A 27,598-nucleotide genomic window follows, 5' to 3' on the forward strand; every position below is an offset into this window, starting at 1 on the left:
AGGGAGTTAGGGAAGAGGCTGAAGAACAGGACCTCCAAAGTAGTGATCTCTGGATTACACCGTGTCAGGGCAGGAATAGGATTATGGTACAGATCAGTGAGTGGCTGAGGAAATGGTGCAGTGGACAGGGTTTCAGATATTTGTATCATTGGGATCTCTTCTGGGGAAGTTATGATCTGTATGAAAGGATGGGTTACACCTGAACCCGAGATGGACTAATATCTGTGCGGGCAGGTATGCCAAAGCTGTTGGGGAGGGTTTAAAATAACTTGGCAGGAGGATGGAAAACAGAGTGATAGGGCTGAAAATGAGATAGTTGGTCTACAAGTCAACACTGTGTGTAGTGAGACAGTGAGGATGGACAGTCAAATGATGGGGCAAAACTGCAGTCAATGGGATGGAGGCAAAATCAAGAAGGGAGTTATATTTGAATGCATGCAGTATTGCAGCACAGTTAGAGATTGGCAGGTATGACACTGGGCATCACTAATCTGTGGCTGCAAGAAGATCATGGAGGCTTAACATCCAAGGATACACATTTTATCAAAAGGATAGGCAAGTATGTAGAGGGGGTGGTGTAGCTCTGTTGGTTAAAAAATGAAATCATATCCTTAGAATGAAGTAACTTAGGATCGGAAGATGCAGCATCTTTGTGGGTAGAGCTAAGAAGCTGCAAGGGTTAAAATACCCTGATGGGAGTTGCAGTATATACAGGCCTCCAAACACTAGCAAAGATGTGGGCTACAAATTAAAACAGAGATAGATAATGTATGCCAAAAGGGGAGTGTTACATTGGTCTTGGGAGATTTCAATATGCGTGTTGATTGGGAAAATCAGGTTGGTGCTGGATCCCAAGAGAGGGAATTTGTAGAATACCTATGAAATAGCTTTTTAGAGCAGCTCATGGTTGAGCCCACTAGAGGATCAGTTATTCTAGATTCGGTGTTGTGTAATGAGTTGGATTTGATTAGGGACATCAAGATAAAGGAACCCTTGGGAGGCAGTGTGCTAGAATTCTACTGTGCTGTTTGAGAGAGGGAGAAGATAAAGTCAGATGTATCAGTATTACAGTGGAGTAAAGGGAATTACAGAGGCATGAGAGAGGAGCTGGCCAAAGTTGATTGGAAGTGGACACTAGCAGAGATGACGGCAGAACAGCAATGGCTGGAGTCTCCTGGGGCAGTTCGGAAGGCGGAGGTTATCATCTATACTACTTCATCCCAAAGTTGAAGTAATGCTGTGATTGGAGGATGAGGCAACTATGGGTTACACTGGAAGTCAAACATAGCATAAAAATAAAAGAGAGGGCATATTATGTAGCAAAAATTGGTGGAAGTTAGATATTAAAGAGAATATAAAGTGATCTATAAAGTGGATATTGGACCACTGGAAAACGGTGCTGGAGAGGTAGTGATGGGGGACAAGGAAATGGTGGACAAACTGAATAAGTATTTTTTGACATTCTTCACTGTGGAAGGCACTCACAGCATGCCAGAAGTTTGAGAATGTCAGAAGGCAGAAATGAGTGCAGTTGCAAGTTCAAGGGAAATCTTGCCTGACAAATCTATTGTAATTCTTTGAGGAAATGACAGGTAGGTTAGACAAAGGAGAGTCAGTGGATGTTGTTTACTTGGATTTTCAAAAGTCCTTTGACAAGGTGCCACACCTGAGGCTACTTAAAAAGATAAGAGATGATATTCCATGCACAATACTAGCATGGATAAAAGATTGCTTGATTGGCAGGAGGCAAACTTCTGGAATAAAGGGAGGTCGGCTGGTGACAAGTAGTGTTCACAGGGGTCGGTGTTGGAACCACTTCTTTTCATGTTATATGTCAATGATTTGGGTGATGGAATTGATGGCTTTGTGGCCAAGTTTGTAGACAATTCAAAAATAGGTAGAGGGATAGAAAGCAGGCAGTCTGCAGAAGGACTTAGACATATTGGGAGAATGGGTAAAGAAGAGGCAGATAGAGTAAAGTGTATGGAAGTGTATGGTCATGCATTTTGGTATAAGGAATAAAGACATAGACTATTTTCTAAACAGGGAGAATTTCAAAAAGCAGAGGTGCAAGGGAACTTGGAAGTCCTTATACAGGATTTTCTAAAGATTAACTTGCAGTTTGAGTCATTGGTGAGAAAGGCAAATGCAATGTTAGCATTTATTCTGAGAGGACTAGAACATACGAGCAAGGATATGATCCCAAGGCTTTACAAGTCATTGGTCAGAATGTGCCTGGAGTATTGTGAGCAGTTTTGAGCCCCTTATCTAAGAAAAGATGTGTTGCAGTGGAGAGGGTCCAGAAGAGGTTTATGAGAATGATTCAGGGAATGAAGGAGTTAATGTACGAGGACTGTTTGATGGCTCGGGGGCCTGTGCTCACTGTTTAGAAGAATGAGGGGGTATCTCATTGAAACCTATTGAATGTTGAAAAGCTTAGACAGAGTGGATGAAGAGAGGAGTTTCCTATAGTGGGTGAGTTTAGGACCAGAGGGCACAGTATCAGAATAGAGGGGCCTCCATTTAGAACAGAGATAGGGAAGAATTTCTTTAGCCAGAGGGTGATAAACCTGTGGAGGAAAAGTCGTTGATTATGTTTAAAGCAGAGGTTGATAGGTTCTTGGTTAGTCAGGGTGTCAGAGGTTACAGGGAGAAGGCTGGAAAATGGTAGGGATAATAACTCAGCTATGATGGGATGGCGGAGCAGACTCGATGAAGCGAATGGGCCAATTTTGCTCCTATGTCTTATAGTCTCTTTATTCCATGTGGCACAGAAAATGTGGCCTGATGTTCTTGAATGAGTTCAGGGTAAAGCTCAATGCAAATAGACTGCGGAGTCAAACTACTTTCAGACACTGAGAAGAGTCAAACAGGGAGATGGGGCTACCAAGGCAGTGTCCTCCAGCACCAGAAGTGACAATTTCTAATGAGGAGGGAAAAATCTAGTGGGCGGTGGGGGAAGCAGCTTTTTTTAGAACAAATGTATCTTGCCTGAAGAACTTAATGATCTGAGGTGTTCAGAGATACCAGCTCCTGCACAAAGATTTCTTTAAAAGTGCTTTTGAGAGTTGATGTTATATATAACCTATTGCTTTTCTCCACAGTCAATGTTTCTTTTGATTGTCTGATTTAATGCAATCATTTATTAATTCTTCAAGTAATCAGGGGACATTCATTCAGTCATCGTGATGAGCCTTGTCTGGACTGAAAAGATGTCAAGTCTTTTGGAATTGAGAGGAAATAGAATTTTCATATGACAACATAATTGTCCAGCTCACAATTTTGCCAAACCTCGATTCTGAAGGAGTTTTTGTTTAAAATGATTGGGTTGTGTACACAAAACAAAATGGAGTAAATCATTATACTGGGCTTCCCCCGCTATCCGAAGGTAGAGCGTTTCTGTGAAATGGTTTGTAAGCCGGAATGTCGTAAAGTGAAGAAGCAATTACCATTTATTTATATGTGAAAAATCTGTGAGCGCTCGTAGACCCAAAAAATAACCTACCAAAACATGCTAAATAACGCATAAAACCTAAAATAACAGTAAAATACAGTAAAAGCAGGAATGATCTGATAAATACACATCCTATATAAAGTAGGAATGCTTTTCTGCAATCGTTGCAGCACTGTCCACCGCAGCGAAAATCTCGCACAAGTAGCGCTCTCGGCAGAATCACTTGGCGCACGCGCTCTCGGCAGAAACACTCGTTTCAGTAACCTTTAAGCTATGAAGCTGCCAAATCGTGCCAAAATACACAACCTATATAAAGTAGACATATTGTATGTCCAGTGTAGTTTCACTTACTGGAATCGGGAAGATAGTGAACATACTGATGATGGTGTGTTAGGCTGAGTCGTCAGAGGTTGGGGTGGTGGGAGGTAGAGGAGACTGGGATGTCATCTCATCGTCGTCCGTTTCCATCAGGGCAGGCAGGTCACCTTCTATGTCTACCTGCTTCGATGTCAAAGGTTAAGTTTCATCATCTGCTGTGGCTGATGTGGAAGGCTTGAAAAACAACAGTATGCTTGACTGCTTAGCCTCGTGCATTTTTCTATCATACCATTCTTTGTAAGCACTCAAACCATCCTGTAAATAAGCCCTAAACCCACGTACCTTTTCAAAATGAAAGTCATACTTTTCTGCAATCATTGCAGTATTGTCAATCGCAGCGAAAGTCTCACCCAATTGCTTCACGTTCAGTTCCTGGACAACTTCACTTTCGGGACGTTTGCTACTGCGTTCGGCTTCAATTGTTATCCTTTCCTTTTCATCAGCTCTTCATCTGTCAGTTCTTGGTCATGGGATGCCAAAACCTCTTCAACATCATCTTCGTCAACTTTCACAAACCCGCCATGTCCTTACTTCGTTCACCACGATCGAAACGCTTAGTCATGTCTAGTTTTACGCTAAGTGTAACACCCTTACGCGCTCTTTTAGGCTTTTCCGATACCTTAGAACTCATCTTGCTAACGGATGCACAAAATAAATCGAGATAAAGCACAGATGGTCACAGGCACGTTTTTAAGCAATGGCGGCTAGATTGCAGTTCCGGGGGAGGAGCTTGGCTGCTCGGGGTGCACGCTGCCTTTTTTCATAACAGTGAAAACACCTTCTGTTAGCGAAAACAGGTAACTAGGTCTTTCATAACAGTGAGGTGTTGTAAAGCGAACCTTCGAAAAACTGGAGACACCTGTACTGGTCAGTGACAGATGGTTTTATTAACTCTTTGTTTATTTCCTGAATCACTTAGGCTTCTGATATAAACTCAGTGGCCACTTTATTAGGTATACCTGTTCATTAATGCAAATATCTAATCTGCCAATGATGTAGCAGCAACTCAATGCATAAAAACATGCAGACATGGTCAAGAGGTTCAGCTGTTGTTCAGACCAATCGTCAGAATGGGGGAGAAATGCGATCCAGGTGACTGTGTATGTGGAGTGATTGTTGGTGCCAGATGGGGTGGTTTGAGTATCTCAGAAACTGCTGATCTCTTTGGATTTCTACTCATAACAGAATGATATGATAAACAAAAAACCTCTAGAGAGCGGCATTTCTGCGGGTGAAAATGCCTTGTTCGTGAGAGAGATTAGAGGAAAATGGCCAGACTGGTTCTGTGGGTGAAAATGCCTTGATATTGAGAGAGATTAGAGGAAAATGGCCAGACTGGTTCTGTGGGTGAAAATGCCTTGATATTGAGAGAGATTAGAGGAAAATGGCCAGACTGGTTCTGCGGGTGAAAATGCCTTGTTCGTGAAAGAGATCAGTGGAGAATGGCCAGACTGGTTCTGTGATTGAAAATGCCTTGTTAGTGAGAGAGATCAGTGGAGAATGGCCAGACAGGTTCAAGTTGACAGGAAGGTGACAGTAACTCAAATAACCGTGCGTTACAACGGTGATGTGCGGAGGGGCATCTCTAAACACACGACACATCAAACCTTGTAGTGGAGGGGCTACAGCAGCAGAATACCACAAATATACGGAAATACACTCCTGTACCTAATAAAGTGGCTACTGACTGCATGCTTGTCAACTGATAGATCAATCAGTTGACAAATGGGGACTGTACAAACAGCAATGCTTCATTACTAAAGCAAATGGCCCAGTTTAAAGCATTACTTGTCACCCTTATTTTGTACTGCAGTTGTATTTTTCATATAAACACATTCGCATTCCAGCCGGAAATTGAAGCACAGAATCTAAACAAACAATAAATCTGTTCTGATGGAGTTCCTGAATTGTTTTATCTGTGTATTGATATTCCACATCTCTGGTGTGGAAAATCAATAAGGAAGTATGTTTTTCCATAAACAGTGGATGAGCTGACATTGGTTCCTGTAGTTTGCTAAACAGTGTGTGTGAATGCCAGCTGGCAGCAGAAAAAATTGAGGATCCTTTTATATTTAAATGCCTGCTGGAAATTTTATCGCACGTCCACTGACGCCAGGCAGGCAATCTCTGACGAGTATTGATAATGGCTGGGCTCACCCATCTTGTAAAGACACTGCCCAGAAGAATGTGATGACAAAGCACTTCTGCAGAGAAAATTTGCCAAGAACGGTCATGGTCACGGAAGGACCACGTCACCCACATCATATGACACGGCACGTGGTGATGATGACGATGACTGGAAATTTACTTAAAGAAGTTGTGTAGAGAGCCCATAAGAACTCTGAAATGAGTCAAATTAGATTAGATCTCAAACTATAATTGTAAAACAAAGGCTCTGAAAGGTATGTGTTGCAAGAATTCTAGAAAGCAGGGATGCTCTGCCGGGGAGCGGGGGTAGGATGACTGTGCCTTACGCGAAAGAGAATTTTGTTTTGCAGTATCAACAGTGTGTAAGACCAAGTGGAAATCAGATCATATAAGTAGCTAATTGCTTCCTGGTTGAACTGAATATTGCAGGGATTAGGACACAGCTGAAGCAGCTAGTTGCAAGCAGCCAGGAGGGAAACTTGATGCATTAATTATTCAGTCAGGGTGTGGAAGTTTCTCAAGGGAGCTGGTAGCTATGGAGTACAAGTAAGAAAAAGAGAACAAAGAAGGAAACCAGTTTTGGGAATGAAACGCACAGACTCTTCAAACATAGGAGCCAACGAGAGAGACTTGGAATGAGTGATTTAAGAAGTAGCATCTTAGAAGTAAGATTTTACTAAATCAGATCATATTATGCTATTTGTTTATTGCAATATGAAGTCAATGCTGGATAGGCAATGTAATCAGTTGTCCGATCCTGACATAATTTGGGAATATTGGTGCTACAGCCTTCTTGAGAGGGCAAACATAACAGTTTGATAACAGATTTAATGTAGATCCAGTGCTTTGGCACCTTTTATCCACTCTGACATGGATAGGAACTGTACCTTGTATCTAAGATGTTGACACCAAAATATACGTGTGACTGTTGTCCTTGTTCATTATTTAAGTGTTGAATTAACTTGAAGTGCAGCATTGTGCTCTGTTACTTAATTCCATTGAACAAAAATAGATTAATTGTCAACCTGGGTTTGTTACTTAGTGATCAACAGTTGTAGGTGGAGGTGGGATGTGCCCTCGGAGAAGTAACTGATCCCTGAACTTGTTCGGAAGTACAGTGGACATAGAGAAGCCGTAGTATACTGGGTTGTAAATGTATCCCAATTCAGGGCAGTAATGAGGTAAATTCAAGCAGGCTTTTCCCACTGAGGTGAGGTGTTACTAGGACTTGAGGTCATAGGTTAAGGATGAACGGTGATTATTTAAGGGGAACATGAAGGGAAACTTCTTCGCTCAGAGTGTGGAATGAGCTGCCAACAGAAATAGATGCAGGGTCGATTTCAGCATTTTGGGTAAACATGTGGATGGGAGGGGTGTGGAGGACTTGTGTCCAGTTGCCGGTTGATATAATCGAAGTGCTCTGCTTCTGCTCATGCCGAGGTGACCACTGTTGACTGTTCGGATGAGAGCTGAGGAAGGTAGAGAACTCAAATGTTTAGCCTGCAGACACATAGAGCATATCCTTGAAAGAAATCAAGGTCTCGTTGGAAATTGAAAATAAAATGAATTATTTTGTTTTGCAGAAGGATCATACTGCACAGAGCCAATTAGGAGAATGGATACTTTACTCGCTGAAGAACAGTTACACGGGAGTGGCTCAGGGGAAGGTGTTACATCTTTGACTGCACTAACTCTCGCCGAACGCGGTCGGGAAGGAAGCCCACATTCAACACATTTGATTGGTCAGCAAGCCAGTGCTACATCATCAGATCCGAAACCATTCAGCAACACCAAGAACTTCCTCAAGAAAGGCATTTTGGAAGAGGTAGCTGCTGAAGATCATTCACTTCAGGGGATGCAAAGTCCTTCAACCCCGCTTCCAGAAGATCATGTGCAGGATGAAGATTTCAAGTGTTCTCACTGTGAAAAGACCTTCAAAGAATTATCTTCATTTACTGCTCACGAGCAGACCCACAGAGACGATAACCCACTGAAGTGTAAGGTTTGTGACAAGGTCTTCATGCACTTGTCTAGTCTGCAAAAGCATCACCGCATACACACGGGAGAGAGGCCGTTTAAGTGTGAGGTTTGTGGGAGAGCCTTTTCAGTTTCATCGAGCCTTTTACAGCACCAGCGCATTCATACGGGCGAAAAGCCCTTCCAGTGCAACGTCTGCCAGAAGCGCTTCACCGAATCCTCTTCCCTCAGAACTCACCAGCACATTCACACAGGCGAGAAGCCTTTCAAGTGTAATGAATGTGGCAAAGGCTATAGCAGGTCGTCACAGCTGCTGACCCATCAGCACACACACACAGACGAGAAACCTTTTCAGTGCACCGTCTGCCTGAAGGGTTTCATCCAGTTTGCCCACCTGACCAACCACCAGCGGGTCCACACCGGTGAGAAGCCATTCCAGTGTGATCTTTGTCAGAAACGCTTCGTTTCCTTCTCCTCGCTTGCATCACACCAGTACATCCACACGGGCACGAAGCCCTTCAAGTGTGAGTTGTGCGGCAAGACGTTCACCCTGTCGTCAAACCTCCTTAAACACCGGCGCAGCCACGCTGGCGAGAAGCCCTTCAAGTGTGATGTCTGCGGCAAGACCTTCACTGTGTCCTCCAGCCTCCTGAAGCACCAACGCATCCACACGGGAGAGAAGCCGTTCAAGTGTGCGGTCTGCTCCAAGTGCTTCATTGATTCCTCTTCACTGAACAGGCACCAGCGCATCCACACGGGTGTGAAACCGTTCAAATGCGAGGTCTGCAACAAGGTGTTCACAGTCTCCTCAAGCCTCCTAAAACACCAATATATGCATACCAGGTAGAAGACCATACACTGTGATATCTGGAAATGCTTTAGGATCTCCTTTTTGGTCAGGTTGTGGAAGTACATCTGTGCAGGACAAAGACCATTGAACCACTGTGTCTCAGAGGGCTTCGGTGTGATAAATGTTCATCCAAGCGTGTCAGTCCCGGTTACTTCCCTGATCTCTGGTATGAGCAGTTATCACGAGTGATACGTGTCTGAATGGGTTAGCATATGAATTCTTTTGCACTCATCGTTCATCCCAGCAGAGCTGAGCTTGTGCAAAAGTTCAGGCAGTGCTAACCTTGAGTTATGACCACATCCATGTTTCTACTCTGCATCAGCATCCCAGGATCAAACTACTCAAAACTATTCCCACCAACACTATGACATGGGACACCGTAGTCCAGCATGGGATCCGGGAGCGTTGACCTACTGAGATTGCAGCAACCATTGACTAGCATTGACACTGATCCCTGTTTGTTTATAAATTCACACATTCTCATGGGCTCGTCTCAGATTCTGCCATTAAAACACCCACGGGTGAGGCAGAAAACTGGAGTTATGTTTATTGTTTTTTTTAGAAAGCAGGGCAAGTTGAATTGATTCAAAATGGGTACTGTTGCTCATAACCCCACTTTTAGCTATGTTGAAGCAATTGTTATCAGGTTAAAGATGTACAGAGCAGGTTCTTTATAGATTGGAAGGTGCTGCCAGGGGAGGTGGTAGAAGTAAATACAATGGCAATACTTATGAAGGAAGCATTTAGAAGGATACATAAACCAACAGACCTGTGCAGGCAGATGGCATGAGTTGGGTTGGTATCACGGTGGGCACACCATGCACTGTACTGTTCCACATTCTCTCACATTAAGGAATACTTATTAATGAATAAGAGGCAATTACTTTTAAAAGTCCTGACGAAGGGTCTCGGCCCGAAATGTTGACAGTGCTTCTCCCTATCGATGCTGCCTGGCCTGCTGTGTTCCACCAGCATTTTGTGTGTGTTGTTGTTTCAATTACTTTTAAAATTGTGTTTCCTGTATGCTCACAAAAGTGGTTACATTTCTAGGTATAGTGACCACTTTGTATTAATCTGTGATTTTAAGTGAGCAAAACTGTCCCTGGTTTATCACAGGAGCATCATCAAATAAAAATTCTCACCGAACTTTAATAGGAAATATCGGGGAAAATATCCGAAATCTCCATCAGAGATGAGTTTTAAAGATTTCTAGAGAAAAATTTGGCAGGTGAAGATTTCAAAGAAGCACACACAAAACGCTGGAAGAACTCAGCAGGTCAGGCAGCATCCATGGAAATGAATAAGCAGTCGATGTTTTGGGCTGAGGCCCTTCTTCATGGCCCTTCACGAGTCCTAAAGAAGGGCCTCAGCCCAAAATGTTGATGATCTATTCATTTCCATAGATGCTGCCACTCCTGCTGAATCCTTCCTGCCTCTGCAGACTTCCTTGCGTTTAAGATGAAGATTTAATTCAATTTTGAGGATGATGAGGTGGCTAAGATTTAAGCATATTTTGGTTATAAGCTTGAAGAAGGTGGAAGAGGCAAGGAAGGATTTGAAAACAGTGAGCATTTTAAAATCAGGCATTGCCTAACAAAGAAACAACGAAGGTTGTCACATACAGTGATGATGAATAAATGGGACAGTGACGGACATTTGAAATGTTTACCTTCAAGCTTACCACTTGAATTGTAGGGTATTTCTGGCACCACTTTTCTTTTTGTCATTTTCCATCTACAGCGGATTCCAGTAAATTGGGACACATCAGGACCAGCACTTTTTGGCCCAATTAAGTTGGTGTCATGGAAATAGTTAAAAAGGTATTAAAAAAAAACGACAAACTGCTGTTTAACAGAGTGACAAATTATGTATTTAAATGAAATACCAAACAGATTAGAACACTACCAATATCACTACAGTACTATAAAACTGTATAAGTTCCTAATAGTTATTGATGGAGAAATTCATCCAGTGTATACTGCCTGTATGGGGAAGGGACATGTTGGGTTCATTCTGGGACAGCTCACTCACCTTTGGTCCCCGATGGACATTCAGCTCTGACCTATGGCTCCAAGTAGCTGTTTGCATGGGACAGTGGCCACACCTCCGGTACACCACTTCGACGGGCGGACTAAACCAGGTGAAGGCAGCCAGCAGGCCTCGTACCCCGGTGAGAGAGGGACATGCCTCTCCTAGTATGTGTAGTCATCTCTGGCGGACTGGGTGGGTGAGATCCAACAGCCAGGAAGGTAGCTTTTCAAAGCTTTGTGAAGAGTGAAGGCATGATAAGGCATTGGTAAAGTCGTGGTTATTCACTGCAACCAAGGAAGATCTCAGTTTGTTGACAATTACATGTTCCACTGGATCTGGCCTTCCGAGAGCGAGAGTGGAACTGTTCCATTGCAATGGCTTTTTCACTTTAAAACCTCCCACACAGGTTTCACTGTCATCAGATATGATGGACAACCAACACTGCTGTATTCTTTTGATTGACTGAAAATTAGCACAGACGCCTAGTGAAAATACTGGGCTGCTTTCATACAATGCTTTCAATGACTGCATCCTCCAGATCTTCATTTTCATTGTAACATTCAAGATGATTGCCTTACCTTTGAATTCTTTGTAGTTCCTAAACTGTTGAAGTAGTGAACTGGTTTTTTTTCTTTTGTGGCCGTTTCTGGTGTCTGCAACCCTGACTGCGTGAAACAGCGGTGAGCAAAACTGTCCTGGATTGTCTCACAGCTTATTTCACGTGGACTATCGGTGACAAAAATCACTGCTTTTTTGAACACAAATGCACACAACTGACAGTATTTAAAAACTGTTTGCTCCAAGCACGGTAGTGTCTACAAGTTCATGTGATTGGTGCTAGTTAGTAACTGTTAAGTATCTCAATTAAGTGGCACAGTGTACCAAATAAACAAAGGGAATCCCAGCTATTTTCTTGATTAGCTTTTGTTCTTTAAGAATTGTCCCAAATAAGCAGCTTCCCCAAATAACAGATGGACTGATTGACCGGAATCCACCATACTTCTTCACATCTTTAAGTAGTTCAGCTGAGAGATCATACCAAGAGGTAAGGAACTATCTATTCTATAGCATCAAACAGAAGCACAACGTCTAGATGTTCAATTGTTTATTGATCCATGGCCTGTGGGAATTTCCATCAGCATTTGATGCCCCTAATCTGGTTTTCTTGAGAGGCAGTGTGAACTGTCTGTTCAGTCAATTTTAATTCTTGGACAGAACTATGTAAATGTAGAGATTTGTGGGATTTCAACTCAACAAGAATGAATGATCAAAATTTTGCCCTTGGTTGCAATGATGTGATCTGAAGGAAAATCTGAGGTGGGAGTATTCCCATGCAATCTCCCAGGCTGTAGAATTTGCAGGTTCAAGCTGCATTGCTGCAAAAACACTGACCTGCTGCAGAGGTCTGTTAAATCGGGGAGTATGCTTAGTGTCATTACTCTGGAAGGGTGCAGGAAGGACTACTGGGAGTGGAGGGCTTGAGTTATAAGGAGAGGCTGATGGGCTGAGATAGTGTTCCCTGTAGTGTTGGAAACTGTGTTGAGAGGTGACCTAATTGCAAATATATGTATAATCATGAGGGGCACAGACAACGAGGATGGCCACAATCTTCTTTGCAAGGATAGGGGAGTCTAAAACTAGAGGGCGTTGGTGAGAGGGGAAAGGTTTAAAAGGGACTTATTTTTATAGCAAAAATTAGTGGGGAGTTTAAGGACTGGGAAGCTTTTAAAACCAACAGAAGGCAACTAAAAAACCATCAGGAAAGAAAAGTTGAAATATGAAGGTAAGCTATCCGAAAATATCAAAGAGATACCAAAAGTCTTTTTCAGATATAGAAAGAGTAAAAGAGAGTGGATATTGGACTGCTGGAAAATGATGCTGAAGAGGCAGTGATGGGTGACAAAGGTGAACTTAATAAGCATTTTGCTTCAGTCCATATTGTAGAAGACACTAGCAGTGTGCCAGAAATAGAGAGTGTCGGGGGGCAGAAGTGAGTGTAGTTGCTATTACTAAGGAGAAAGTGCTTGGGAAATTGAAAGGTCTGAAGGTAGATAAGTCACCTGGACCTTAGTGGACTGCAGGCCTGGGTTCTGAAAGAGGTGGCTGAAGAGATTGTGGAGGCATTAGCAATGATCTTTCAAGAATCACTAGATTCTGGAATGGTTCCAGAGAACTGGAACATTGCAAACGTCACTCCACTCTTTAAGAAGGGAGGGAGGCAGAAGAAAGGAAGTACCAGGACAATTAGCTTGACTTCAGTGATTGGGAAGGTGTTTATGGGTACTTGGAGGCATTTGATAAAGCAGGCCTAAATCAACATGGTTTCCTTAAGGGGAAATTTTGCCTGAAAAATCTGTTGGAATTCATTGTGAAAATAACAGGATAAACAAAGGATGTTGTTCACTTGGACTTTCAGAAGGCTTTTGACAAGGTGCTGCTTATGAGGCTGCTTAACAAGGTAAGAGCCCATGGTATTACAGCATGGATATATGATTGGCTGGAGCCAAAGAGTGGGAATAAAGGAAGCCTATTCTGGTTGGCTGCCAGTGACAAGTGGTGTCCTGCAGGGGTCAGTATTGGGACTACTTCTTTTTACGTTACATGTCAACGATTTGGATGACGGAATTGATGGCTTTGTGGCCAAGTTTACAGGCAATACATAGATAAGGTGGAAGGGCAGGTAGTGTTACAGTGAAGAGAAGTGTATGGTCATGCATGTTGGTAGAAGGAATAAAAGGCGTAGACTAACTTGTAAACAGGGAGAAAATTCAAAAATTAGAGGTGCGAAGGAATTTGGAGTTCATGTGCAGGATTCCTAGAGGTTAACTTGCAGGTTGAGTTGGTGGTAAGGAAAACAAATGCAACGTTAGCATTGATTTTGAGAGGACTAGGATATGAAAGCAAGGATGTGATGCTGGGGCTTTGAGGCATTGGTTAGATTGCACTTGTGATGATTGTGAACAGCTTTGGGCCCCTTATGGAAGAAAAGGTGGTGGCATTGGTTAGAAGGTTCAAGAGAATGATTCTGAGAATGAAAGGGTTAACATATGAGACATATTAGATGGCTCTGGGTTTGTACTCACTGGGGTTTAGAAGAATGGGGGTAGAATCTCATTGAAACCTACTGAATATTGAAATGCTTAAACAGAGTGGGTGACTCTAGGAACACAGCCCCAGGATAGAGGGATGTCAATTTAGAACAGAGATGAGAAGGAATTTCTTTAACCAAAGGGTGGCTGTGGCGGTCAAGTCATTGAGTATATTTCGAGCAGAGCTTGATAGGTTCTTGATTAGTCAGGGTTTCATTTGAGAGGGATAATCAGCCATGGTGGAATAGCAGAGCAGGCTCAGAGCCAAATGACCTCATCCTGCTCCTATGTCTTATGAAGAGGAAAATGTTTAAAGGGACCCAAGGGGTAACGTTTTCCACACAGAAGGTGGTGGCTATACAGAATAAGCTGCCAGAGGAAGTGGTTGAGGTGTGTAAAATTCCAATGTTTAAAAGATATTTAAACAGGTACATGGATAGGAAATGTTTAGAGAAGGGCCACGCACTCCTACGATCAACTGAGGGGTCCGTGGACTCCAGGTTGGGAACCTCTGGCTTAGAGAGATATGGACCAAACACAGAGACTAGCTGATGCAGGGAGTTTGGCTGGCATCAATGTGTTAGGCTGAAGGGCTTGATTCTGTGCTGTATGATGCTATGACTCATTGTACTAGTAGAGGAATTTTTAAAGGACACTAGCCACGTAGGTAGCTTTATCCTCTAGGTTAAAAAGTATATTCTTCATCCAGATGGAAGCAATTCCTCAATCTATTTCTGTGTAGTGGAATGTCAGTCATTTACATCAAATACTTGGTGTTTGACCCAGTGTTATAACCACATGATTTGTGTAGCTGGTCTAGTTAGGTTTCCGATCAGTGGCCACACCCCTGAACGTTGATAATGGAGTTTATCAATAATAATTCCATTGAGAGTTAAGGGTAGGTGATTAGACACTCTTGTAGGAGAAAATCATGGCTAGGCTCTCCTGTGGGTGAATGTACAAGATTTACAAAAGGGATCGGTTCTTAAAAAAAATCATGTTTAGTGAAAATGTGTAACTTAATGTAAGGTGAAAGGCATTTAAGGGGATTTGGGTGTAGTGTATGGACAGTTGTGATTTTATTATTACAATGAAAATTAAGAACAATCTATGCCAGAATATTGTCCATGAAGGTATGGATCATTTATTTATTTAGAGATGCAACAAGGTAATAGAGCTCTTTCAGCCAACAAGTCCACTCCACCCAGTTACATTCATGTCACCAATTCACCTACTAGCTCATGCTTTTTGAGCGTGGGCTGAAACCAGAGCATGTGGAGGAAGCCTATGCATGTCCTAAGCAGAGCGTACAAACTCCTCATTGGCAGTGGCAGAATTGAACCCAGGGCGCTAGTACTGTAATTGCATTCCGCTGACTGATACACTACAGTGCATCTCAATATCTCACTGTCTGAAGAAGATTGAATGGAACTGAACACCTCCATCGGTAGACATTCCCACTTCTATGCTAATGTTGGAGTGGAGATCGCAAACCACTTGAAGATGGTTGGGTAGAGAGAACTGATTGGAGGAGCTCTTGGCATGTCTTGGGTCTGAAATGGTTGTGATCGTTGCAAGCTAACTATCTGTCTCTAAATTGACTATGACTATAGCGTGTGGAGAGTTTCCTCTTTAATTTCCATTGCAGATTTTCTAAGGTCATTAACAATTATGTCAATGTCAGCGGCAGTCATGTAAAACTCTCTTGCTTGCTCAAGCCATCACATCTCTGTGAAGTAGTAGTGTTATATTTTAAAGAACACTATGTAATTAGCTCCACAAATATTGAAGTTTAACAACTCATCTGTTTTAGGATTAGTTGAGGGATAAATCTTGATTGGTTAGTGTAGGTAGACTGAAATCCCCTTCAGTGCTGTCTGGCCCATGGCATTTTTCTCTATGCCACAATAGCTTGTCAACACAGGAGAAATCTTTCAAACACCACCACTGCAACCTGTCCTTCAACAACTTTCCAGCTGCTAGTAAATGATAGTTTAATCATGGGATTTGTGAGAGAATTCCTGTAAGTTGATTCAGATGAATACACAGTTGATCTTGCTAACATCCTGGTTTAACTCTCATCTGGGTACTCTTCAGCACAGTTTGTGCAATGGACAAGATGATCAAGAAGCTCCAACTATACAAACTTTGTCATCAAGGGCCAGAACATGGTGTCATGTGGAGAGGCGATGACACAAAAAGTATTCAGTAATCAACTCTGTAGTTGATACATGTCAAGTTCCTGAACATTTGCTCATTAGGAGTAGTGAACAGATGTCTGTAAATTCTGAATAAATAACACTAAGTGGGAATGGATGTTAATGAATGGAATAATGTCTCATCCTGGAGATAACATTTGTCATTCTTTATGATCAGCTCTTGTATGTAAAGAATTAAAGAAACAAAATGAACCTAAGCTTCTTCCTCTTAAGTGATGTTTTCTTCACCAATATGGAATATACTGAATGTATGAAATAATGAGCAGGTGAAGTAATTTAAGGAGATGGCTGAAATGTTCCAGAGGACAGATTTTTGTTTTGGGGAGGAATTTAGATTATCTTTCTCAATGGAATAAACTGTGGGGGAAGAAAATCCTACCCACTTCACAAACTTTAGCAAATTGATATAAATTCATCGTATGTAGAAAATATTTGTGAAAAAGTTGTAAGCTGCCTGATGAGCCTACAGAGCAGTATTTTAGGCTTCTACTTTTCTTTTGATATCTTCCAATGCAAATTTGGTGAAAAGTACGACTTTCTCTCAGGCACTTGAATGATCATTTGCTCCTTTGTTCTCACCCAGTTCTGGCATTCTCTGTAGTTCTGCTGTTGGTGAAGGAAGGGGGGTATTAACAGAAGTTTGAGAAATTGATGCTCATGCCGTCAGGTTGGAGACTACCCAGATGGAATAGAAGTTGTTGCTCCTCCAAGCTGAGTGTGACCTCATCGTGACAGTAGAGGAGGCCATGATTGACATGTCAGAATGGGAAGAGGAATTAAAATGGGTGGCCACTGAGGGTTCCCACTGTTTCTGGTGGACAGAGCATAGGTGCTCAGCAAAGCGGTCTCCCAATCTACATTGTGAACAAAAATGTCTCAAACTTCTGGTAATGCCCCCACCCTCCTTCACCATTCCCCATCCCCTTTTCAACTCTCACCTTATTTCCTTGCCTGCCCATTGCCTCCCCTCTAGTGTTCTCCCCCTTTTCTTTCTTCCATGGTCTTCTGTCCTCTCCTATTAGATTCCCTCTTCTCCAGCCCTACATCTCTTTCACCAATCAACTTCCTAGCTCTTTACTTCACCCCTCCACAGCACACTGCCCCCTCCCTGGATTTTACCTATCACCTTGTGTTTTTCATCCCCTCTCCCACCTTCTAACTCTGACTCCTCATCTTTTTTTTTCTCCAGTCCTGCTGAAGCGTCTTGGCCTGAAACATAGACTAAGCTTTTTTCCATAGATGCTGCCAGGCCAACTGAGTTCCTCTTGCCAATTGTGCAAGTTGCTTTGGACTTACAGCATCTGCAGATTTTCTCTTCCTCATCGTATGTTAGTCCTTTGATTTCCCCAGGATCACTATCACGAACCTCCTCAGATCTATCTCCAATGCCAGTGTGTTCTTTCTTAAATAGGGTGGCCAAAACTGCTCACCATATCCCAAGTTTGGTCTGACTGTTCTAGAATTACACCCTTGCTTTTATACTGTAGCCCTCTCAAAATGAATGCTATTTGCCTTCCTTACTACAGGCTCCACCTGCAGTTCCTTCGGGGAATCCTACACTATGACTCCCAAGTCCCTTTGCAACTTTGATTTCTAAATCTGTTTTCCACTTAAAAAATAGCCTATGCCTCTATTTCTTCTACCAGAGTGCATGACCATGCACTTCCTTACACTGTATTCTCCTAATCTGTCCAAGTCCTTCTGCAGGAACTCAGCATGACCCACTGAGTTTCTTTAGCATATCGGTACTATCATCATCTTTTGCTTTTTTCTGTTCTTACTCAAGAACCAGGTAATAATGGTGAGTCATCATACCCAGCATGCCAAGCGACTCAGAAAGTCACACATCACAAAGAAGTCCAATCCATGTGCGCATGTGTTATTGCAGTCTAGTGCAGTGGGGGCCGTGGTTGGCAGGGTACGGAACTGTTGTGGAACGGCCAGTGGCCGAAAATGGAGTGTGGGTGGTGTAAGTGGGATTGCCTTGCTGACTCTCGGTGGATGCCCCTATGGTGGTGTGAAAGGACTGAGGGTGCAGCAGCAATGGAGAATGGGTTCGACTTATACCTGTCCCACTATCTGACGAGATGTTAGCCCGCTCTCCTGCACCATGCTCATACCCACAATTCACTCGGTGCCTGAGCTTCCGCAACTCCATCAAGTAATGGTGCAACACACATGAAGTCAGAGGAACTCAGCAGGTCTTGCAGCATCTGTGGGGGAAGTGGCCAATTTATTCTTAGGATCAAGATCCTTCATCAGGACCAGAAAGAGGGAAGATAATATATCTTTCCATCACCCACACATTCCTTCTTCCAGTTCCTTTTCTCACCTCCCTCCCTCTCTTCCACAAACCACTGGACTCTCCTATGAGATTCCATCTTCTTTATCCCTTTGTCACTTCCACCTATCAACTCACACTTTCTTATATACAGTGCCTATGAAAAGTATTCACCCCCACCTCCGGAAGTTTTCATGTTTTATTGTTTTACCACATTGAATCACAGTGGATTTAATTTGGCTTATTTTGACACAGACCGACAGAAAAAGATGCTTTTGTGTCAAAGAGAAAACAGATCTCTACAAAGTCATCTAAACCAATTACAAATATAAAATACAAAATAATTGATTGCAGAAGTATTCACCTCCTTTGACGGTATTTAGCAGACGCACCTTTGGCGGCAAATACAGCCTTGAGTCTGTGTGGATAGGTCTCTGTCAGCTTTGTACATCTGGACACTGCGATTTTTCCCCCATTCTTCATCACAAAACTGCTCAAGCTCTGTCAGTTTGCATGGGGATCGTGACTGAACAACAGTTTTCAATTCCAGCCACAAGTTCTCAATTGGATTGAGGTCTGGACTCTGACTTGGCCATTAGAGGACGTTAACTTTGTTGTTTTAAAGCCGTTCCTGTGCAGTTTTGGCTTTATGCTTGGGGTCATTGTCTTGCTGGAAAACAAATCTCCCAAGTCACAATTCTCTTGCAGACTGCATCAGGTTTTCTTCTAGAATTTCATCGTATTTCGCTCCATTCATTTTAACCTCTACCTTCAGAAGCCTTCCAGGGCCTGCTGCAGTGAAACATCCCCACAGCATGATGCAGCCACCACCACGCTTCATGGTAGGGATGGTGTGTTTTTGATGATGTGTGGTGTTTGGCCAAAACTCAATTTTTGGTTTCATCAGACCATAGAACCTTCTTCCAGCTGACTTCAGAGTATCCCACATACTTTCTGGCAAGCTGTAGCTGAGATTTCAGGTGAGCTTTTTTTCAACAGTGGTTTTCTCTTTGCCACTGTCCCATAAAGCTGGGGTTGGTGAAGCGCCTGGGCAACAATTGTCATATGTTCAGTCCCTTGCATCTCAGCCACTGAAGCTTATAACTCATGCAGAGTTGCCATAGGTCTCTTAGTGGCCTCCGTCGCTCGTACCTTTCTTGCACAGTCACCCAGTCCTTGAGATGGTCTGCTCTGGGCAGATTTACAACAGTACCATATTATTTCAATTTCTTGATGATTAACTTAACAGTATTCTGAGGGATATTCAATGGCTTGGAAATTTTCTTGTATCCATCTCTGCACTTGTGGTGCTCAATCACTTTTTTTGCAGAGTTGTTTGGAGTGTTCTTTTGTCTTCATGGTGTAGTTTTTTGCTAGGATGTTGTCTCACCAACAGTTGGATCTTTCAAATACAGGTGTATTTTTACTACAGTCAATTGAAACACCTTGACTGTACACAGGTCTCCAAAAGCAGATCCTCATTTAATCATTGGTTTTGTGACTCTAAAACCAATTGTCTGCACCAATGATGAGTTAGTGTGTCATATTAAGGGTGAGATGGGGGTTGAATACATGCAATCATTTATTTTGTATTTTATATTTGTAATTAATTTAGATCAGTTTATAAGGATCTGTTTTCACTTTGACATGAAAGTCTTTTTCTGTTCATCACTGTCAAAAAAGCCAAATTAAATCAACTGTGATTCAATGTTGTGAAACAATAAAACATGAAAACTTCCAAAGGGTATGAATAGTTTTCAAAGGCACTGTAATACCTTCTCTTCCCCTACCCCACTTATCTATCGACCCTCTCATCTGCATCTACCTATCACCTGCCAGATCTTGTTCCACCCCTTCCTCCATCTTTACTTCCTGGCTCTCTCCCTTCTTTCTTTACAGTCCAGATGCAGGTCTTGATTTGAAACATCAACTGTCCCATGCTGCCTGACCCACTGAGCTGTTCCAGCTTTTCGTGCATTGCTTCAGATTGACAGTGGCAGCAGTCTCATCTTCTGAGGTAATGAAGCAGCCCATGTCCAACTGCAGCAGGATCGGAGCAATATCCAGCCCTGGCATTAAATGGGTTTACCATCTCTGAGTCACCTGTTACCAATATCCTGAGGGGTTTATTTTTGACCAGAAATGGAACTGAAGTGACTATATTAAAATTCTCTTACTTGTTTTTAGAACTCTGTGAGGTCTGGGCACATCACAGAATTGCTTTTGTTTTATAATCCTGCTCGAGCTCACAGATCATCTTCTTCCAGTCTCTTAAAATGAAACCGTCTCCCCTCAAAAGAGAACTGGCAAGTTCACTTTGTTTTCTACTGTGGAACTCAATACTCTATAAGGGACACAGACAAACAGACAGACAGACTTTATTGTTCCCGAAGGAAATTGGGTTTCGTTACAGTCGCACCAACCAAGAATAGTGTAGAAATATAGCAATATAAAACCATAAATAATTAAATAATAGTAAGTTAATCATGCCAAGTGGAAATAAGTCCAGGACCAGCCTATTGGCTCAGGGTGTCTGACACTCCGAGGGAGGAGTTGTAAAGTTTGATGGCCACAGGCAGGAATGACTTCCTATGACACTCAGTGTTACATCTCGGTGGAATGAGTCTCTGGCTGAATGTACTCCTGTGCCCAACCAGTACATTATGGAGTGGATGGGAGTCATTGTCCAAGATGGCATGCAACTTGGACAGCATCCTCTTTTCAGAGAGTCCAGTCCCCCCCCCCCCACAACATTACTGGCCTTACGAATGAGTTTGTTGATTCTATTGGTGTCTGCTACCCTCAGCCTGCTGCCCCAGCAAACATGATAGCACTGGCCACCACAGCCTCGTAGAACATCCTCAGCATTGTACGGCAGATGTTAAAGGACCTCAGTCTCCTCAGGAAATAGAGACGGCTCTGACCCTTCTTGTAGACAGCCTCAGTGTTCTTTGACCAGTCTAGTTTATTGTCCATTTGTATTCCCAGGTATTTGTAATCCTCCACCATGTCCACACTGACCCCTTGGATGGAAACAGGGGTCACCGGTGCCTTAGCCCTCCTCAGGTCCACCACCAGCTCCTTAGTCTTTTTCACATTAAGCTGCAGATGATTCTGCACACACCATGTGACAAAGTTTCCCACCGTAGCCCTGTACTCCGCCTCATCTCCCTTGCTGATGCATCCAACTATGGCAGAGTCATCAGAAAACTTCTGAAGATGGCAAGACTCTGTGTTGTAGTTGAATTCTGAGGTGTCGATGGTGAAGAGAAAGGGAGACAGGACAATCCCCTGTGGAGCCCCAGTGCTGCTGACCACTCTGTCTAAGTGGTCTGTATAACCACTCAGTCGACACATTTAAATGGCAGCTTAAAACCCCATTTTTAACTAACATCTTTTTGTCTTCTATTTTCATGTTTGCACTTTATTGCATTGTAAAGCAATTTGAAAAGTGCTCTATAAATAAGCTATTATTAGTAGTTTATGCATAATGTGACAAGAGCAAGCGAGGGATCCTCCAGTGAGTGACTTGGGGAGAGGTAAAGAGGATGGCGCCAGTGAACAGCACAGTCAAAGGTGACGTCCTTCAGACAGTTCACAAAACTACTTCTTTTATTTTGTCTTCTTTCAAATACGATCCTGAAACTTTTGGAACCTGTGATCTACATATCGATGGTGAGTTTTGGGGCCGATTGCTGTCTCCAAGGGAGTTCAGCGAGGTTTCAAGCAGTGTGTGGCCTGGAGGTTAAGAAGCCTGGAGATGGCATGAGCCCATGATTGACTCAGTTCCTCGCCAATTAAAGTGTGAACAATTAGGGTGAGAGTGGAAAGTGAGAGAGTGTTCAGTGCCGACTGCCTACGTTTCGATGCTGCTGGAGACTTTGGTCTAGAGCAAAGTTTAATCAACACAGTTTGAGGATTGGACTTTGTAGTTCACGTTACAATGTGTTTCAGGTTTCTGGTTGCTCTGTTTTTATTGCTATTTTGTGCGAGTTTGATCTGGGTGGATTGGCTTTCTTTGAACAGGTTCATGGTGTTACTTTGTTTCATGGCTGTCTGTGGGAGGACAAATCTCAGGATTGTATACTGCAGCCATACTTTGATAATAAATGTACTTTAAATCTTTGCCTGTTAATTTCCCAAAAACCTGTGTAGCATCAGCAAATCTCATCAGGAGTATGATGGAATACTCTTCGTTTGGATAACTGCATCTTCAATTACACTCAGGATGCTCAACGTGATGCAAGACATAGCAGCCTACTTGATCAGCACCTCACCCATGAGAGTTCACTCACTTCCCCACCAACAGCAGTTTACACATCTCCAGGATGCACTCCAGTTGCCGTTGTTGTTTTGAATGGCATTCACACTTCTAATTGAAGTGTGGCCCAAGAGGGGCAGATCTGAAACTGTCCGTTCGGGTGCTGGGGTTGGATCAATCTTCGTCTGGCATCTTGTCCACAGCCATTCCAACATGGGTGGCCCTGAGTTGGCATCGTCAGAGTCCTTGAAGCACACAAGCCTCCACACAACGTAATGGAGATACTCACCAAGACTCCTCAGACAGCATCTTCCAAACCCACAACCTTCCACAGCTGGAAGGTCAAAGGAAGCAAAACCACAGGGAACTCCACCGCGTGGAAACTGCTGACTAAGCCACACACCACCCTGACTTGGAAATACATCGCCGTTCCTTCGCCATCGTTCAATTAGAATCTCGGAGTTCTCTCCTTATTAGCAGTGTGGTTCTAGCCAGATTCAGATACAGATTTATTTGTTACAGGCACATTGAAACAGACAGTGAAATATGAAACAAGGATGTGCTGGGGACAGCCTGCAAATATCACCACATTTGCCCATCATGGCTGCTCACCACCACCTTCTGAAGGGCAACTAGAGATGGGCAATTAAATGTTGGCTCATGTGAGGCCCACATCCCTTGAATATATAAAGAGAAACCCTCTGAGTGAAGAATTTCTCATTTACTTTGAGATTGTGACTTATGGTCACAATCCCAGCTAGATGTCCAGCTGGGAGAAACATCACCTCCGCGTTTACCTCGTCAAGAACTGTTTAAAAATCCTGAATGTCTTCATAAGAGGCCTGAGGCTGATGGGCAGGTGTGAGGCTGATGGGCAGCTGAAAGGAGATCCCAGGCCGTGATTTTTATATGCAGCCATGGTTCTTCCCTGTTTCAAAGGATTAAGCTTTAACACAGAAGAGTGCACCAGCCATCCATTCCCTGGAGTCTGCTCCTTGCTTCAGTAGGGGCCTCTTTTGTGACCACAAAGCCACTCTTCCTGCTTAAATGAGGTTGCCAATGTTGCGATATCGAACATAAGCTCAGGATCTCTGGCAAAATGGTCTGTCAAAACGGTTGACACTACACGAAGTAATTTAAATAACGGAAGTGGAAAATGTAAACAAGTACAGGATTTGTCATTTGCCCAATTCTAGAAATCTGGGCATTTAAAAATATTGCTCTCCTCAGATTGTATGCTTTTATAATGCATGACCAACAGCTGGTACACACTGGGCTGTTCAGTAAAAATACATATAGAGTCATTGAAAAATACAGCATAGAAACAGATCCTTCAGCCCAGCTTATCCGTGCTGAACCATTTAAACTGCCTACTCCCTGGGATCAGAGCCTCCACACCCCTCAGCACCCTGCACCAATCCAAACTTAAAAATCCTTCTTCTAAGAGCACACACGCATCCCACTCAACTATGCCACCTAAGCTGACCATGCTTCCTTTCTGTTCTCTGTACCACAACATATCGGGAATTATCGGGAATTTCCTTACTTGCTGTCTGTTTCACCACTGGCGTTTAGGGCAGCAGTGATGGTCTTCCATCTCTGTCTGACTTTGCCAAGTCTTGGTCTTGATAGTGTTCAGGGCTTCCTTCATCATGCCAGTAGCTACCTCCTGGTTTTCACTACTGTCAGCCGTGTAGGTCCTGGGTGGAGACTCAGGAATACCGTCGAAGGATTCTTCATTATTGGTTCTGTATCGGTTTGACCAGTCAGGGTTGTTAGCCCTGAGCTGAACCCCTAAACCTGGAGGACTGTTGGACCACTTTTAGACTGGCCTCTATCTGTTTGGCATGGGTGACCCTACCAAGAGCCAAAGCATAAAGTCCTGACTCCAGTCAACATAGTCTTCTGGGTCATTGAGGGATGCAAACCTCCAAACCATGGCAAAATTGTGGTCCTCTTGGAGAGAATTCCTTCAAGTACATAAATGTGAGTATCTTTAATAAGGTGAAGTCTGGGAGGAGGACATACCAAATCATAGGGATAGCTGATATTTTGTCTAGATTAGGGACTGTTGGAACCCCCACCAACCACCACTCCTGAATTCCTGTAGCATTTTGGTCGACAAGAAGGTTAAAGGAGCATCAGTTGACTATTAATCCACCAATACTTTCCCCCGGCTTTCCAGTAAAATAAGCTGGTGTACAAACCTAAATCGTAGGGATTATGTACCAAGTCCCAATGAACGGTCAAGTTATGCAAAAATGAGTTTAAAGTGCAAGGTTTGGTAGGACTTAGCAGCTACCTCTTCTCACATTAAGAATGAAATCCAAGTTTATGAGAAGTCAGGAACAATTGGAGACTAATCAGACCTTCTGGCTGAGTCAATTATTTATTATTATTTGGATATCCTTCGAGCTGCACTGCCCTGCTACCCCTGACAACCCTCATTACCCTAACCTACTCACAGGACAATTTACAGTGACCAATAAATCTACCCGGTAGCTCTTTGCCCTGCAACCCCTGCCAACCCTGATCTAATTGTAACCTATTCAATGGGACCAATAAACCTACCTTGTAGGTCTTTGAATTATGGGAGGAAAATGGAGCACCCAGGAAAACTCATGTACTCCATGGGGAGGATGTCAGACAGACAGACAGACATACTTTATTGATCCAGAGGGAAATTGGGTTTCGTTACAGTCGCACCAACCAAGAATAGTGTAGAAATATAGCAATATAAAACCATAAATAATTAAATAATAATAATAATAGGTAAGTTATGCTAAGTGGAAATAAGTCCAGGACCAGCCTATTGGCTCAGGGTGTCTGACACTCCGAGGGAGGAGTTGTAAAGTTTGATGGCCACAGGCAGGAATGACTTCCTATGACGCTCAGTGTTACACCTCAGTGGAATGAGTCTCTGACTGAATGTACTCCTGTGCCTAACCAGTACATTATGGAGTGGATGGGAGACATTGTCCAAGATGGCATGCAACTTGGACAGCGTCCTCTTTTCAGACACCACCGTCAGAGAGTCCAGTTCCACCCCCATGACATCACCGGCCTTACGAATGAGTTTGTTGATTCTGTTGGTGTCTGCTACCCTCAGCCTGCTGCCCCAGTACACAACAGCAAACATGATAGCACTGGACACCACAGACTCATAGAACATCCTCAGCATCGTCCGGCAGATGTTAAAGGACCTCAGTCTCCTCAGGAAATAGAGACGACTCTGACCCTTCTTTTAGACAGCCTCAGTGTTCTTTGACCAGTCCAGTTTATTGTCAATTCGTATCCCCAGTTATTTGTAATCCTCCACCATATCCAACTGACCCCTTGGATGGAAACAAGACTCCCTACAGTTGATGGATGTACACACTCCCTACAGTTGATGCCGGAATTGAACTCTGAACTTTGACACTCTGAGCCGTAATAGTGTTGTACTAACCATTGTGCTACTGTAGCATCCAATTGGATCCTTGTTGATCTATATCTTGCCTTTCCCAACCGGCTTTGTTTCAGTAATGCTTTAGTTTTATCTAAAACATCTATCCAATTTTGCTTTGAAATGTTCAGTGGCTCATTAGCATTGTGGGAATAAATTCCAGACCACTATGATGTTTCCAGAGAAATTATTTCTGAAATCCCTCCTGAATGCCTTGATTCTAGGGCTTTAATAGAACAGAAAATTGGAGAAATGCTCCGCAGAACAGGCATCTGCAAAGAGTGAAACAGAATTAACTGTTTGAAATTGATGACCCATTGGATTTTATTGAGCATACTAAATCTGCATTATTTCTGTTTTCCAGGTTTAGTGCTATGTCTCTTTTGCCCTGTCTAGAACAGCTCCAGATTGTCAAGTATTTGAATGAGAGGTACAAAGGTTGGGGAACAAAATAATTACCATTTTTTAACTTGTATTTAGACTTACTTTAACTAATCTAAATTTTCAGCTTTGCAATTATGTATGTCATTGAAAATGATTGTCACTTGAGATTAGTCTTGACTATAACCAGTTATATCCTGTTTAGCACAAACTAACCAGTAAAATCGACAGTTTTCTCAGGGTAACTTTCCTCTTCAACTCTGTGCTGCCATCTACTGCAATGAAAAGTAAGAACTTCAAACTTTTAATCTGATCTGATGAAAAATAATTGACTAGCAATGTTAACTCAGGTTCTCTGTCTATGGATAGAACATGAATTCATTCAGTTTTCTTTTATGTTCAGTTTCTATACCTTCAGTGCTCCTAAATACAACTCGAAAGGGACTGAGCCTTAATTGAAGGCTATCAGTTCTGATCGGTCTATATGCCTAAAGTATTTACACCTTTACTTTTCTTAAGATACAAAAACAATCAAACATTTATTGGTAACTTACTGATTAACAATAACTTGTGAATGTTCATAATATTTGGCTTTGAATTTATGCCTCTTGCTTGCCTGACTATTCACATATGCTGTCTGACCTGCTCAGTGTTCCTGCATTAGACCATAAGCCATTCAGGCCATTTAGCCCATCGAGTCTGCTCTGCCATTCCATCATGGCTGATCCCAGATGCCACTCAACCCCATACACCTGCCTTCTTGCCATATCCTCTGATGCCCTGACCAATCAACTTCTGCCTTAAATTAAACTTCTGCACTGACTTGGCCTCCACCGGAATCTGTGGCAGAGCATTCCACAGATTCACTACTCTCTGACTAAAAAAAAAATCCTCCTTATCTCTGTTCTAAACGGTCACCCTTCAGTTTTGAGGCTGTGCCCTCTAATTCTGGATAACCCCACCGTAGGGAACATCCTCTCCACATCCACTCTGTCTGTGCCCTCTGGTCCTAGACTCTCCCTCCCCACAGGAAACATCCTCTCCACATCCACTCTATCTGTGCCCTCTGGTCCTAGACTCCCCC

General features: G+C 42.9%; 1 protein-coding gene across 5 annotated transcripts in view; it reads left to right on the top strand.

Moving 5' to 3' along the window:
* The window catches only part of LOC132403220 (zinc finger protein OZF-like), a 46,658-nt gene extending 34,912 nt beyond the window's left edge, over positions 1-11,746 (top strand). For 2 of the 5 annotated variants that reach the window (XM_059986622.1, XM_059986624.1), the window contains exon 2: positions 7,564-11,746. In XM_059986622.1, coding sequence (XP_059842605.1) covers positions 7,564-8,804 — 1,241 coding nt within the window. In that variant the 3' untranslated portion in view covers positions 8,805-11,746. Of the gene's footprint in view, positions 1-6,729; positions 7,191-7,238; positions 7,459-7,563 lie in introns of those variants that run through there. The other 3 variants (XM_059986626.1, XM_059986625.1, XM_059986623.1) reach the window with 3 other exon arrangements.
* The last annotated feature ends 15,852 nt before the right edge of the window (positions 11,747-27,598 follow it).

Source organism: Hypanus sabinus, chromosome 12, assembly GCF_030144855.1.
Source record: "Hypanus sabinus isolate sHypSab1 chromosome 12, sHypSab1.hap1, whole genome shotgun sequence".
In the NCBI taxonomy this organism is placed as follows: domain Eukaryota; kingdom Metazoa; phylum Chordata; class Chondrichthyes; order Myliobatiformes; family Dasyatidae; genus Hypanus; species Hypanus sabinus.